Source organism: Musa acuminata, chromosome BXJ2-8 (genome assembly GCF_036884655.1).
Source record: "Musa acuminata AAA Group cultivar baxijiao chromosome BXJ2-8, Cavendish_Baxijiao_AAA, whole genome shotgun sequence".
NCBI classification, from domain to species: domain Eukaryota; kingdom Viridiplantae; phylum Streptophyta; class Magnoliopsida; order Zingiberales; family Musaceae; genus Musa; species Musa acuminata.
In genome coordinates, this window is record NC_088345.1 from 1,270,934 (window position 1) to 1,286,049 (window position 15,116).

At 38.1% G+C, this 15,116-nt stretch overlaps 1 protein-coding gene across 1 annotated transcript; it reads right to left on the bottom strand.

Annotated features, from left to right (window-relative positions):
* On the bottom strand, positions 1-14,508 carry LOC103994115 (uncharacterized). The gene is made up of 12 exons (XM_009414408.3): positions 13,932-14,508; positions 13,294-13,342; positions 11,355-11,792; positions 5,321-5,607; positions 5,036-5,239; positions 4,763-4,960; positions 3,526-3,600; positions 3,373-3,439; positions 2,169-3,270; positions 2,048-2,092; positions 603-671; positions 1-420 (listed from the first exon to the last, which is right to left on the bottom strand). Exons 1-12 carry the CDS (start codon positions 14,400-14,402, stop codon positions 381-383), a joined length of 3,045 nt encoding a protein of 1,014 aa, XP_009412683.2. The 5' UTR covers positions 14,403-14,508; the 3' UTR covers positions 1-380.
* Between the last annotated feature and the right edge of the window lie 608 nt (positions 14,509-15,116).

Sequence of the window (15,116 nt, forward strand, 5' to 3'; positions counted from 1 at the left end):
TTGGCGATCACAAGTCCAAATCTACTCAGGTTGATTTAGCATAAAACAAGGCAATCACATAACAAGCTTGGCAATTTTGTTTCTACACCAATGTGGTCAACTATCACTGCTACCATATCAGACATTCAAAACTGACAAGCATACACAGAAAACCATGTCTGCCATCAAAATCTCAGACACATCAGAATGAGTAAACTGCATCTCCTTTCTGAGGTGTGCTTGCCGCGGATTCAGATGCTTTCAACAAGATATGGCACATCCAAGCTAGCAGTAGTGGTACATCCTCTTTTTCTGCCTACACCACCCATCTGATTGGACGTTCATACTTCATCAGCACCATATTTGGACATCTCATATGCTCCAGCACTAAACTGCCATGCTTATCTCCTTCGATGAACTGGCGTGGTCGATCTTGACCTCCTGCGACAGAAAAGAAAAAAAAGAAATTGCAGAGTCAATATAAGCAACGGATGAAACCTAAAGAAGACCAATTCGGTGAAAAGTGGATCCAAAATATACTTTTCACCTTCACCTGGAGTGTAAATTGTTTTTAGGTGCAACACAATGTTAACCTCAGAAAAAAAAGAAGTTTCACCACTTACCTCCTTTCAGAAGAATAGGGAGAATGCCTGCGATGAGAGTGCTTCCTATGTGGAGACCGCGAAACTTGTCTAGAAATTGAAACATAGATACTAATTTGGTAAGTAAAAGCATAAGAAACAAGTACTGTTTCTGAATGATTTACTCCCTGAAACCAACCTGCAAGCTACACAAATTATCTTATCCTCTAAAAAGTATTCTTTAAATAGATCAGTGTGGAAAAACAAAACACAACATAAAGATCGCCATGACCTAACGTTTAGCCAGCATGCTATATCCGACAATCATCAACCATTTGAAAGTGCTGCTAAAGGAAGCATTCGAAAGTGGCTTGTTTTCAAGTATGTTATTTGAAATTTCAATTATTTCATCCATAATTTATAGATAAAACATTTGTTAGAGCTCTAAAAGTAATATTGAAAGCATGCTAATGACAAAATACAAGTATAAGATGATGTGATGAACAAATATCAAAAGAATGCAACACATTGCAGGTGATGTTCTAGATTGCAATTTCAGATCGTGCTTTCAGCAATACATTTTCCATGGAACAACTGAAAAATGATGGCTGTGTGAAAAATGTTGTTTACCATGATGTCACATAAATACTAACAGATAAAGTAGCAGGATCCCGGATTGAGGTCCATAAATATTCTGTGATGATTTCTTTACCACCTTAACCAAGTTAAAAATGAGTTTTATTTTAAGAATATAATGTTTCGGATTGGCTCCCAAACTGACATCAATGTTGGGCAATAAGCAAAACAAATCCTTGCAAATACATGCCGAACTAAGAGAGCAAGTATCGGAACCAAAGGATGATGCTTCCAGTCAAATAGTATTTACACGGGTCATATCGGACATGTCAGAAATACCACCCCACCAAATAGCACAGCAACGAATTAATAGCAGTATATAGACTACATTAACAATAGAAAAGCGCAAGACTTCTATAGAAGATCTCTTTTTTCAGAAACACGTGCAGTGAAAAACTATTTTCTGCCCTTGGTTCCTAAGACAATGAATGATACACCTGAAACTATAATGCCTACAACTAGAAAACTTGATACGCTAATTGAATGTGTATTTACTTTCCAGTCCTTTCATGAGGGTCCTTCATCCCTCTGGCTATCCCGGAATCTCTGCACCCATCAAATATGCATGCAAGTCCTCTAAACACAATAGCCATAACCACATCAGGTCCAAAGATTGACAAATATAACCCTAGACCCTTCTTTTAGTAATGGCTTACCAGCTTAATGAGACTAAATGCAAAATAGACATCTAACATGAGATTTAGATGTTAACACCATAATGCATGCCTTGCCACATCTAAGAATGAAGAGCAGTTGAAAATAATTAAGTTCCAACCTCTTGATGAAATACATAGTCCATCCTCATTATTAACTTATGCAGAAAGATTATCCTCAATATTATTCTACAATACCTGGTCCTAGACCTTGTAGGTGATGGTGACCGAGACTGCAGCCTCCTAAAACACACAAAAAAAAATCAAGATAAACATAATAAGAGCAATATATTTTCGCTAAATAAAGGTATAGATATACCTCTTTTTTGAGATTTCAGAAGGCTCATCACTTGAAATACTGCCATGACCATGCAATGAATTTTCCTTGCTATTTCTTCCTCTATGGTTAGGGGATGGTGACCTTCTACTGTTATGCCTTAGATCCTTCGTAAGCCGTCTGGAATTGCCTTCCTTTTCATCCCTTGCTTTCTCCTTTCTCCCTTCAGTATCCTCTTTGTCTCTTTCCTTCTTATCTTTTAAGTTCCCCATTCTATTGTCCCTAGCATTTACTCCTCGTGTGATACCCCTCTCCTGAGATATCTCCTTTAAATTAATATTTTCCTTGAGTTTAATTTTATTTTCACGATTACCAGTATCAGTAGAATCAGAAGTTTTTCTGTCTGTCTTATCTGTGCCGGTTGATCCCTTCTTAACTGATTCTTTGTTGTGGCTCCTGCCTTCTGGATGGTTATTACTACTGGTAACAATTTTGGAGTCTCTGATGAGATTCTCGTTACCGACTGATTCTCCATCTTTACTGTTGCCACATATATATTCTATTCTCACTCCTCCCTTGCCAATTGTTTTAGCTTTGGACTCTGGAGAATTGGGATCATCTGAAGAAAATTCAGATGCCAGCCCACACTTGGCAGCTACATCATGTGAACTAATGCCAGATAAACTTTTATGTTCCCTTGCATGATTATGCAATTTACCATCAGGTATTGAAGCATCCAGGGACACAGAATTCTCAACATGATTTCTTGCATTGGATTTTTGTGAAGCATGTTTGTCTACTCTGTCACCGTTACCATCATGTGAACCTCTAACAGGTTCCCCCCTGTCATTCAGTATAATCTCGTTTTCAACATTTTTTGGTTCATTTCCAGAAGACCTACCATTACTACTCTGAACCAATGAAGGTTTGGATATTTGAGGTCCATCAGCATCATCTTCTTCATCTGAAGCGTAACTAGCAAGACCAAGTATATCACCACCAGGAGAGTGCAGGCTAGTACTTTCATTAACACCTTTATTTTCTTGGTTTTCTTTAATTGTTGTCAATACCTTCGCAGAAGCCTTGGGTTCTGAAACTATTGGAATAGGGATCTTATTGTTTCCAAGTTCATTGTTCTCACCTACTGCAGAAGAAAGATGTGACAAACTATGGAACATCTAAAACTAGCTTAACCATCAAATAGAAATTTGTCGAATTTGAAGTTTTTAGAAACAAGATTCTTTACCCTCAGCAGTCGGGTCATCTTCATTAAGAACTTTGGTAGCAATTTCATCAAAAAGCTCATCTGTGACCTGTTGATTCAAAATGGAGAAGCATCAAATAAAGTAAACCAAGAAATAAAGGAAGTCCAGTGTGCAAACCATTAGGCAAACAGAACCTTCAACAAAACTTCAGTTAGCACACGCTTTATTTCCTGGTTTATTGCTGCAGATCTGGCAGCTTGAGCATCGTCCTACATAGAACATGGAGGTATATTGGTCACAAGAACAAGAAGCTTCTTGAATGCATCATATTCTGATTGTGGAATAAGCAATTTAAGCAATGAATGGGAAACAGAGATGAGAAACTAGATGTGCAAAGCTAGAAGTACTTGTTAAAGCATCATTAAGATAGAATGTTGGAAACCTCAATAACTTGCTATACCTAAGACCACAAACGACACTACAGAAAAAAGATAGCATTACAAACGGACAGAAGAGGATCAGTCCGGCCATGGACTGGCACAGGTCTGGTACCTGAAATTGCATTCCTTGGATAGATATATTGTGATATTTGAATATAAACAAAAAATTTAACACAATATTTTTATGTGAACATATTTTTATTGTTTTACTATTCTAATGTAATTTCATATTTGTAATCTTTAAATTACTTTTTCCACTTGGTTCCAAACCTACCAATCCTATCAATCTCAAATCCCAACAAGACAGAATGAGGCACTCAAAAGAAAGAAAGTTCGAAAGGAGTCTAACTTCCTCCTATTTTATAATATTGAAGTATTGAAGCATCACAATCTTCTACACTCAAAAATCTCCAACATTCTTTTTAGGGCACTGCATAGAGCCCAGGGTCCTTCAAGTTAATATGGAACTGACACAAACTAGAGAAGTGTTCTAAACTATTTTAAACAATCGAAGCAACAAACTGGGAAACAAAGTAAATGAAATACACTCCCCTACTAATTAGATATACATTACTAAGTAGAGATATGCAAGCCCAACCTCATTATTTTTCGATATAAAACTAACAAGGTATTGCACATAGATATCACAGTACAACTGCAAAAGCAGTCACATGGTCCATATAGAGGCACCAGTAGTCATTAGTAAACACTATTCCTGCAAAGGCAGTCACGCAATCCACATAGGGGCACCAGTGGCATAGTCAATGGTGGCAACTATTACTGCAAAATCAGTCACCTGGTCCATAGAGAGGCACCAGTGGCATAGTCATTGGAAGGCACTATACCGAAGGGCATTGAGCACACAAATTTGGTTCATATAATTGGATAGTAAACACAATTTATAATTAACCAAGCAAATAAGGAAGTTTGTCATGAGAAGGCATGTAATTAAGCTTAAGAGTAACTTGAATGTAATCATACAAGGAAATACCTCATCATCTTCATCATCATCAGTTGATTTGGCTGAATCAACACTCTTGTCAGCCTGATCAGCCTTCCTATATGATTTATCATCATCTTCAGATCCCATGGAATTGTGAGAACTCCCACTTTGGTGGCTGGCATAGGTACTTGCGATCACAGATTTATTCTTTATAATTTCTTCTCGAAGCCAATTAGGTACTGCAGCCTGGAGTTTCAGAATCATGAATGTTGATGATTGTTAAATGAGGATAAAGAAATTAGAGGAAATAACTTAAGTTACCTTTTTTGGGCGTTCAGAAATATTGAAAGGACCACTAGCATCTGCAGGGAACATTGGTGCTTGATTAAGTGATGTCCCAGTGACTAAGCCAAAAGGTGCAGTGGTAGGTGGTACACCAGGCCTGAAGTTGGGTCCAGGTAGCCTTCCATAAACTGGGGAAGGATGTGGCCCCAAAGAAGGCTGCGGTGCAAAAGGAGGTTCCAACTGTAAAGAGGAACAGCATATTAATGTCAGAAATTTGAATATACAAGAGACAAAAAAATTGGTGAAGCCAATATTTGCAACCTGTGTCACAGATTGTGCTAAAGAAACTTGGGGGAAAACCCCTGGAACAGTTGGAGTCCAAGCATTCACAGACATGGCAGTTGCATCACGATCCATCAACCCCATAGTCTGAGTTGGATCAGCAGGACCATAACTAACTTTTGTATGTGGTTCAAATTCAGAAGCAGGCCTAGGCTCAAAATCCAGAGGTTTGTTGCTGGCATCAGTTAGTGCTGCCTGTGGATGGATGAACCCTTCTTGTGCAGATAATACAGGCAAAGGGAATTGATTTACAGCATCTCTGTTACCTGATTTTACAATGAAAAGTCATTTGCACTAAATTCAAGAAGCATTAGAAGCATAGAAATGCATCACATCTTCTGACACCAGGTGTAATGCCAGCACAGGGACCACTCCCATCATAACTATAGGTTTTTGTATTCTTAAAGTGACCACATATTCCTAACATATACAGATGGTGAAATAAAGATTAACAAATTCACAATCTGATTCATATGACCTCTTAAATCATGGATAAGTGATCTGAAAGAGAAAGTCCTCTAGCCTTATTGAATCAAAATTCACAAACTTGGGATGTCATAGTTTTTAGGTTCTTTTTTCAGACTTAAATCTCCAACAATTTTCATGTTCTGCATCACATTAAATACTTCCTAGTGGAAGCCTTTTCAAAGCCTCTTCTCGTATCAAATTATCAAAAAAAGAAAAAGAAATAGCAGATTAGCAATGAAATCAGATCCACAATCACTCATGATTGTCACAATGCTAACCCACTATACCACCCCCAACACCAGAAAATGAAAGAAAACCCATCCAAAACTAACCCAATAAAAGATGGAAAACTTGAGTTCACAGGAGAAACTCTCAGTGATGAATCATCTGCCATATGTTGGCACCTGCATAAACTTTCCAAAGTCACTAAAGTCTTATTGATCGAGAATGATATGAAATGAATGCCAACGAACATTGAACAATTAAAGAAAAGCATTGAACACTTTGTGCCAGTGATTTAAAAAGACACTCGGGCGCTCACCTAGGCGCTTAGGCAAGGCCCGAGCGCCTCGTTTAAGGGTCACGTGGCATGCTTTAATGAGGGGTCATCTGAGCGCTCGCCCGAGCCCAAGCACTGGGTGCTTCGGGCGAGCACCCGATTGATATAAGGTGATCGAACCGCTTAAATTTGCATTAGTTGGTTCGATTGAACCAACTAAAACACATAGTTATATCAGCGTGCGACCCCGACTCTCAACCCTATGCACGCTTCTCTCTTTGTTTCTGCCACCGATGATTTCTCCCTCTACGTTCGTCGCCGACGATTTCCCCCGCTACCTCCAAGTCTTCCTCTGTCGCCGACTGAGTCTCCTCAGCTTCCACTACTGTCTGTTGTCGTTGTCCACTGCCTGTTGCTGTCCGCTACCTCTTGCTAACCGCAACTCCGCAGCTCCAGCTGCTATTTGCTGCCTGCGACTCAGCTTCTTATCGCGACTTCTTCGGTCTCTACTCTTCCCTACTACTGTTAACAGTAAATATATTATTAACAATAGATTATTAATTATTATTTAAAATAATATTTATTTATTGGATTAATAATATACTATTTAGATTTTAACATTGCTAATCTTTGTTTTTAATTTAATATCATATTTTTATTTAAATAATTATATTTATTAATTATATTATATATATTTTCTATTTTAATATTTTAGAACACCTCGCTTTGCTCGGGCGAGCGCCTCGAGTGTTTTGGGACCTTAGCGTCTTTTGGCGCCTATCACTTTTTAAATCACTGTTTTGTGCACATCTAACTTATTCGCACTCATGTCAATACTTCGACCCAACAGTATGACTTTCAATCCCCTCCCCCTTTTATATGTGCTTCAAACAACAAAGGAACAGTTGACATCATATATCATCTTCCATCACAATTAAATAAACATGAAGATAAAAAACCATATGTGTTCATTCAAACTTTCATACCAATTGGTAATCGTACCCCATTTGCGAGTCTCTGCTTATCAATTTCTATGGGTACTCACAAGTTCCTATGTTTACCATTCAGTGAACAATATCATGCAATTTTAACTATGATCAAAACATATTAATATCATCAAAGGTTGCTCATATTTTAGTTCATTTCTTAGCATTATAGCAAAAAATTGGTAAAAACAAGCTAGAATGCAACAAACTAAACCTATCTTGCCCAATTTTCTCAATTCTAGCCAATTTCACAGTCACATAAAAAAAAATGTGACAAGGCGAAGAAGAGTAAAAGGAAAGGTCAAGTTGGAATAAAACCAACAAAAGAAAACTATGACCAAGCCTGTGAAGAGGAAAAGATAACTAGTGTTTTCAAATGGCACTTGGCCGCTTGCTTAGGCAACCAAGCAAAGTGAGGCGTGGCCCGAACGCCTTGAAGATGGTTCATGCAAGGCAATTTAGACGGGCATGACTCAAGCACACACCTGAGCCAATTGAAGCCTTCATTCAGGTTTCACTCGCTTGACTTTTGTTGATGTGAGTTGGTTTGATAGATCTAATTAAAGTCTTGCACTCCACCACACCACCCCTCGTGCCCCGGTCCCCATCTACAAGCAGAAGAGAGAAACCCTACATTGCCATTTGTTCCTCTACTATACACTGTCAGCTCTCTTCCTCCGCCATACATCATCGAACATGGCTTTCCTCCACCCTATGCACCACCACAATTGCACTCCAAGGCCAATTAGTGACCATTAGCCATAATAGATAGCTTCCTCTCGCGGCAAAGGCAACCCTCCAGTGACTGAGTGGCTTCCTCACACACAGGGACCCTCTAACAATGTCTTCTTCTTACGGTAACTCTCTCTCCTTACCATCTCATGTTCTCCCTTTTTCTCGTTCCCCTCCTCCATCGTCGTCACCCCCTCCTCTTATCGAGCCTCCTTGAACCCCAACAATCCACCTCTCCCTCCTACCTGATTCCTCCTCCCTCTTCCGCTCTATGTTGCTTGCCCATCTCCTTCCCTCTTGTTGTCCGGTCCCCTCCCTCTTAATCCTCCTTACTATCGCCTCCCTTCCCTCCCAATTCTTCCTTCTCCTCCTCCCCTGATAACTCCCTTCATAACTTCCCTTCTCCCTTCTTCCTCCCCTTTGTTCCCTTGTACCTGATTCATCTTCCTCCCTCTTCTCGTTCTTTTTGTTTCTTCCCCCTCTCCTTCCTTCTCATTGTCCCCTCACTCTTTCTCCTCCTTCATTGTCGCTCCCTCCACCTCCACCACCCTCATCCTCCTACTCCTTGATAGCTCCCTCCCAACCGATAACAGCCAAGCCTCCTCAAATCCCAATAGCCTCCTTTTTCCTCCTACCAAATTCCTCCTCCTCTCTCTTCTCATTATTTACATATATTAATTTTAATATTTGCAACCACCTAGTGTCTCATACATTTTGGCACCTTGGAGCCTTTTAGTGCCGGGTACTTTTCAAAACACTAGTGTTTACTGAAAAAGAACAAGACAGTGCAAGATGATCCCACCAGGAAAATATGCAGATCATGTATGGAAGATAAGTATATGTTCATACTATTATGTGATATTGGTCATCCGCCAGAAGCAGAAAGAAAAAGAATTTGACAGCTGAAGCATCTAGATCAGGATTCACCCTTCTTGAGATGGGAAATCCCAGTTTCATGGTCTAGTTACCAAATCACCTTTAGAAATGTTTGGAATCAGTTGAAATATGATGGAATCTATAAATAAATGGTCAAAATCAATCAAAACTAATTGAGATCATTCCATTAAGTAAACATTAGTTCTTATCAGGGAAGAGCAATAGCTGCTATTTGCAGTAGCCAGCAAAAGAGGAGACTTATCTTGCTGTTGCCCTCTTGTCATTGCCTATTTGCAGCCATAACTCACCTCCTCTATACTGCTAAGCTATATATATGCCTCAAACACCAACGGTACCATTGTGAGTAAAAAAAAGACATCATGCAAGTGATGAGCAACAGGTAAGTTATGGGCATGGCATTTATTGATTAATCCACAAGACAACATCTCCACAAAAGTGCTGGTTCTACAATTTTAAGTGATTATTTTTTTACAGGCAAACCAAATCACCTTATCCACTTCATCTAATAGTTCAAACTTTAAACCATAATAATATATTTTAAAAAGATTTTTTACAATTATTTTGAATATAATTATATTATATTATATCATATTCTCTCTCTGTTTTTTTGAACCAATGATACCAATAATCTTTGTGTCAATAAGGAACCAGATACAGTTCATCCAACAACATGTACTATACCAACCACTATTCAACACAGTTTAGCTAGCAGCACTTGAATCCTTAACATCCTCCAACATTTGTATTTTGAAAAGAAATAGCCCTCAGTAGGTTGCAGGTAGCTACACTTTTTCTTGTACAAGTGGTCACATACTCTTAAAGAGTTACATGTCTTGAATTAAACAAAGGGTTTAACATCATCTCCTAACCCAACATTCTCTAAAATAAATCCTGAAATGCACCTTCCGCTATATCTATTGTGCCATCTTAACTATGAACTAGAGGAATATTCCACACAAGAAACGCACAGGATTGCATGGAGAGAACCTTTCTTGACCAGCAATTTGGTTTTCAATAACATTCCAAGATGCAAATGCTATAAAATTTTTCATTTCAAAGATGGAAGAAAAATAATGAACAAAGATACAAAAGAAACAGAAACATACAGCTTAATCACAATTACGAACTGAAATGAAACAAGTGATATGTCCATCTGATACCAGCCTTAACTGAGCACTACTTTGGAAATCATAAATGATCACCACAATGTTGGTCAATATAGAAAAAGGGATACCTAAAACTTAAACTACCTCTCATCTCTCTTCATTTCCACCTCATCTATCAGTGACATAATATGTAAGGCGCATGGAATTTATTGTTCAGGAATTTTGTCTTCATGTTCACTTCATATAGTCCTTGAGTACTCCAGAAGATAAAATTTTCAGTAACAAGGATGTCAAGACGAGATCCACTACGAGTTTGTGCACCAAAAGTTCTCTTCGTTGATTCCTCCATCAAGTACTATTCCTAGATTAATTTAGTTTCAAAATGAATCTCATAAGATGTGATTACACTCTATATCATCAATCTACTTTAGAAAATTTATCCACATCAATGCACCTTCCACCATAAGGGCAAGTTAATTTTAACTGAATAAAGAGTTTGAATATAGTTGCCAACAATTCCAAGACCAACTAAAATCCCTCAATCCATCTACTAATTGTACATGCGGCAGCCAGGTAAAGGTGATATCTAGTGTATCATATCAGACTTTTAAGTTGGTGACGATATAGCGACAGTTTCAAAATTGCACATGCTTCATTTATATTAACAAGTGTAATATAAACAGAGCGGGCCAGAACATATCTAAGTACCTGCACATGACCTTTCTGAAAATCACATAAGGAGATTTAATTTAAAAAACACACCTCTTTGCTTAAAGTTGGGATCTATAAAAAAAGTACTACACAATTTATGACCAAGTAGTAATAAAGTTTTAATACCTAATTCCAGCAATATGATTATTTAACAGTAAGATGCCTTAGAATAGATTTTCAAGATAATCAATAAATTGAAGTCCACTAGTTGTTAAGCGAAAGAAGAAAAAAAAGGTTGTGAAAAAGAAAATATGATCTATTTTCTTATAATCAAAGAGGAAATGACAGAACTACATATATGCACATTGGTGTTTACGTCACACTGATAACATTTACCACATATCACTGACAACTATGAATAATTTGTTAGTTAAACTAAAACTGATTGCTTTCAGAGAACTGTCTCAATCTGACAACTGATACAAAAATGTGACTAAAATTTTCATAAAGATACAGCTCAACTATCTTATAAAGTGCAAATAAAAACATTTTAGCTAAACTACAAAGAATTTTTTCTGAGATCATTAAAAGGAAAAAGGCCATTTCCATTTATGATGGTACCAAAACTTGGTACTTCATTCACAGCCAAATAGAAATACTAAGTGAAACTTTACCTGGAACAGAAGAATAACTATAAGGTACCTCCTTCTCATAAATGGATGAAGTTGATCCAAAATTTCTTGCAGGCGAATTATGATCTTTGTGTGGCGCAACAGCTTCTTCTCCAGCATTATAATGCATATGTGAGTCTGCTACATATGGAGCAGGGAATGATGCATATCCATGCGAATGATTAACTTGTTTCTGTTGATCCAAGGCATAGTTGGGCAGCTGTTGGTTAATTGACTGAGAAAGTGAAGATTGTTGAGCATCTAAAGGAGGACCAGTTGCGTTGTGTATTTGATCATGATAGGTGTAACTATGCTCTTCCATTCTTCCAACAGGCATAACCTGTGAATGCACTTGATGATTATCTGTCACTGACTTGGCAGCAGCCCATGCTTTAGCCCGTGTAGCCCAGTCATCCTCCGTGTTGTATGAAAGGTTTCTTTCTGTCGACAAATTGAAGGAATAACAAACCAGCATACAAGCCACAGAATACCTAAATGACTAAACATTCAAGTATTGGTTTTTAAGAGAAAAAAAAAAATACAGAATCACATAAATATTAATAGATCAAGATCAAGGTAATTTGTATGGCTCCACTCATTTGCAGTATAACATATTATCGAACATGTTAACAATGGACACCAAGCAGTAACACCCTGCAGTTCTTTTACTTGTAGCATATATAGAAGGACAAAAAAAATGAGAATGATGTGTTTAACAATTATGAGAAGGATAAAAAGTTTAGAAGTTTCCATTATTCATAATTCCCCGGCGAGTTAGATGGTCAGTGTAGTGCTGATTCGTGATCATTTCTCAAGAAAGAAAAAGGTTTAAAAAGAAAATGAAGACAATAATTCATTATGAATGGAATGTCTTGATTTTTTTTTTTTTTCGACTTTCTGCCCAAGAGAAAAGACTTCCATCAACAAAAATTGCATGTGATATGTAGCAAAACAGGAAGACAGAAGAGAAATAGTTATATCCATATAGATCCAAGTTGGTCAACTCTACGTGAAGAAGAGCCTAAACCTAAGCCCAACCAAGTAACTTAGCTATTCAAGATGGTGATTGGCAGAGAACGACCCTGCTTCTTTGCCAAACTAACAGATAGAAATAATTTTACTTGAATAAACTTACATTTCTAAGAAATAATATCTTTGCATATATTTTAATCACTCATGGTTTCTCATAAATAATAAGAAACTTTTGTTACACATAAAGGGCATCAAATGATGATCTTTATCCTTCATGTATTGGGATCACAGAATTCATTTCCAGGTAAACGATCCACAACTTGTGTAGATGAATGGCTTGTGCTACTATACTAACAAGGCAAATCAAATAAAATTAGTGATGTAAAATATTATCATCCCCAATAACCAACACCTCCATCTAAAGAGTCTGGGGAAGCATCAATTTGGGAAAATGACAGATGCATTTCAACATCTAATTAGCTCATTATATGCAATTTGGATGGGTAGAGTATACTGGAGTTGAACACAAGGGAATTGTTCTTTGGTCAAGTAAAACAAGATACATGGTAAAAAGTGAAGAACAGCATGCCAAACACAATACTGTAAAAGGTTCGCCAGCCTCTATCAGACTGGATAAATTAAAACTAATTGATATTGAGATCCTAGCCAGTACGAGTTCAGCAAGAGAGAAACACAATGAAACAATGACGAGTAGTTAGCAAATTGAGATATCAAATTAAGCTAATGTGACAACTGATCAATCCTGGTAATAAACTCGTACACAGAAAGAAGAATCACATGTGTTGATTCAAAAACTCATAACATGAATGATTTTTCCCGACATAGTGCTACCACATATCTACATGCTAAAAGAATATTATTCTGATAATGAACTCTTCTTGTGGATGTAAATGTCAAATGATCCAAGTATGGCTTCAATTCCGCAGAATGCTTGAACATTAAGCCTGACCTGGGTATTCCCATCCTTGATGTTGAGCCCAAGATGGGCCTGTCCATTGCTGCAAAAAGAAATTGCAGAGAAATGTCAGAAAACCAGAACAAAGAAAAATGGCATGTGTGTAGCCAGCCCCATCAGGCTATTCTTCTAATACATGGATCATCTTTAGTGTATATTAGAATAGACTGATTCGAAAGATAGTTTTAATCTTATCAATCATCTGTTCTTCTATCAACCAGGAGTCCCAATAAGAAAAGGATATCAATGAAGTCATCGAATCATAGTTTTTCTATTACATCAAATGACATAACGCTCACACATGAACTCGAACCTGATACCTATCCCTTCGTGCAACGACACACTAACCAACTCGGATGTCTCAGCAGAGACATCGAATCACAGTTGTTTAGATACAAATACAACACTAAACAAGTAGCCACAGCCCGGCTAACAACCACCATCACCGGTAGCCTTGCTAGTAGCACATCCAACCATACCCCACATGCTAAAGCTGTTCTAAAAGCAAAAACCCTTCCAACAAAAGAAGACCTAGGTGTTCTACAAGTTTCCTAATGAAACAATCGTCCGATTGATGATAGTATTAAATAAAAACCACAACTTACGATGACGAGAGGACAGAAGAGGCTCACCTGCTGAGGTGGTGGAGGATAAGCTGTGGAGGGAGGCGGCGGGGACGGAAGGCGATGCTGGTGAGGCGGCAGCGGCACGTGGTGAGGCGCGGGAAGAGGGGGATGAGGATGGTACTGGTTGTGGAACGGCGGCGTCGACTGCACGGCATACGGTGGCATGGGTTGGGGGTAAGGTGGGGGAAGAGGGGGAAGAGGGGGGTGGTGGTGCTGAAGGTGGCTCTCCGGGTGAACCCATTGCTGCTGCTGCTGCTGCTGCTGCTGAGAGGGAATCGTAGGAGGGGGAGGAGGCGGAGATGGATAGTGGTGTGGATGGTGGTGTGGGGGAGGAGGAGGGTAGGAATAATTAGTGGTGGGTTGGGGTGGATGATGGTAGGGATTAGGGAAGGGGTTCTGTTGCGGCGGCTGATGCTGTTGATAGGGATCTCCGCCACCTCCTCCTCCGGTGAAGTGGCGACCTTGAAACGAGTCCATCAACGAGAGAGAGAGAGAGAGAGACAGAAGAAGGCCGGGAGCCGATGGTGGGAATTAGGGATTGCGAGAGGCTATTTGAGACGAAACGACCGACGCGGATGTACTCACGAATAGTGCGGTTCGATTTGAGCTGGGAGTTATACCATATTTCTCGGGCCACACTACTGCTTCAGCCCATCCAATAATTGGGCCTCTATGAAGCCCAATTAATTATACTTGCCTAATAACAATAATGCTACTAATAAATCTCTCGTAGAATCATAATAGAGATTATGCCAATTTCATTAATGGATTTATTTTTGTACTCTTAATGTAATTTCATTGATCGTGCGGTGGTGGTTCGATTTATTTCATTCGATTATGATCATGACAGTCATCTGATGGACTTTTGCATATATTCTATCATTTATCATTTAAGAGGAATGATAGGATTTGTATTGTTGTACGTATCTTTCTTTGGTTAACGTTGTATTATTTTTTTTATGATAAAGGAATGATCTAATATATGTTATTTTAAAGAGTTAAAATAATCATTGTATGTCTGATAATGAAGGATATTTTTTTTATTTTGATTTACATATTTACTTAATTAATGTACTAAAATAAATCATTCCATAAGAGTATATCGATAAACCATCATTATATTTTATACAACTCCCAATCATAATTGAAAATAAGCATAAGATTTTTTATAATTATCATTATATATATTTG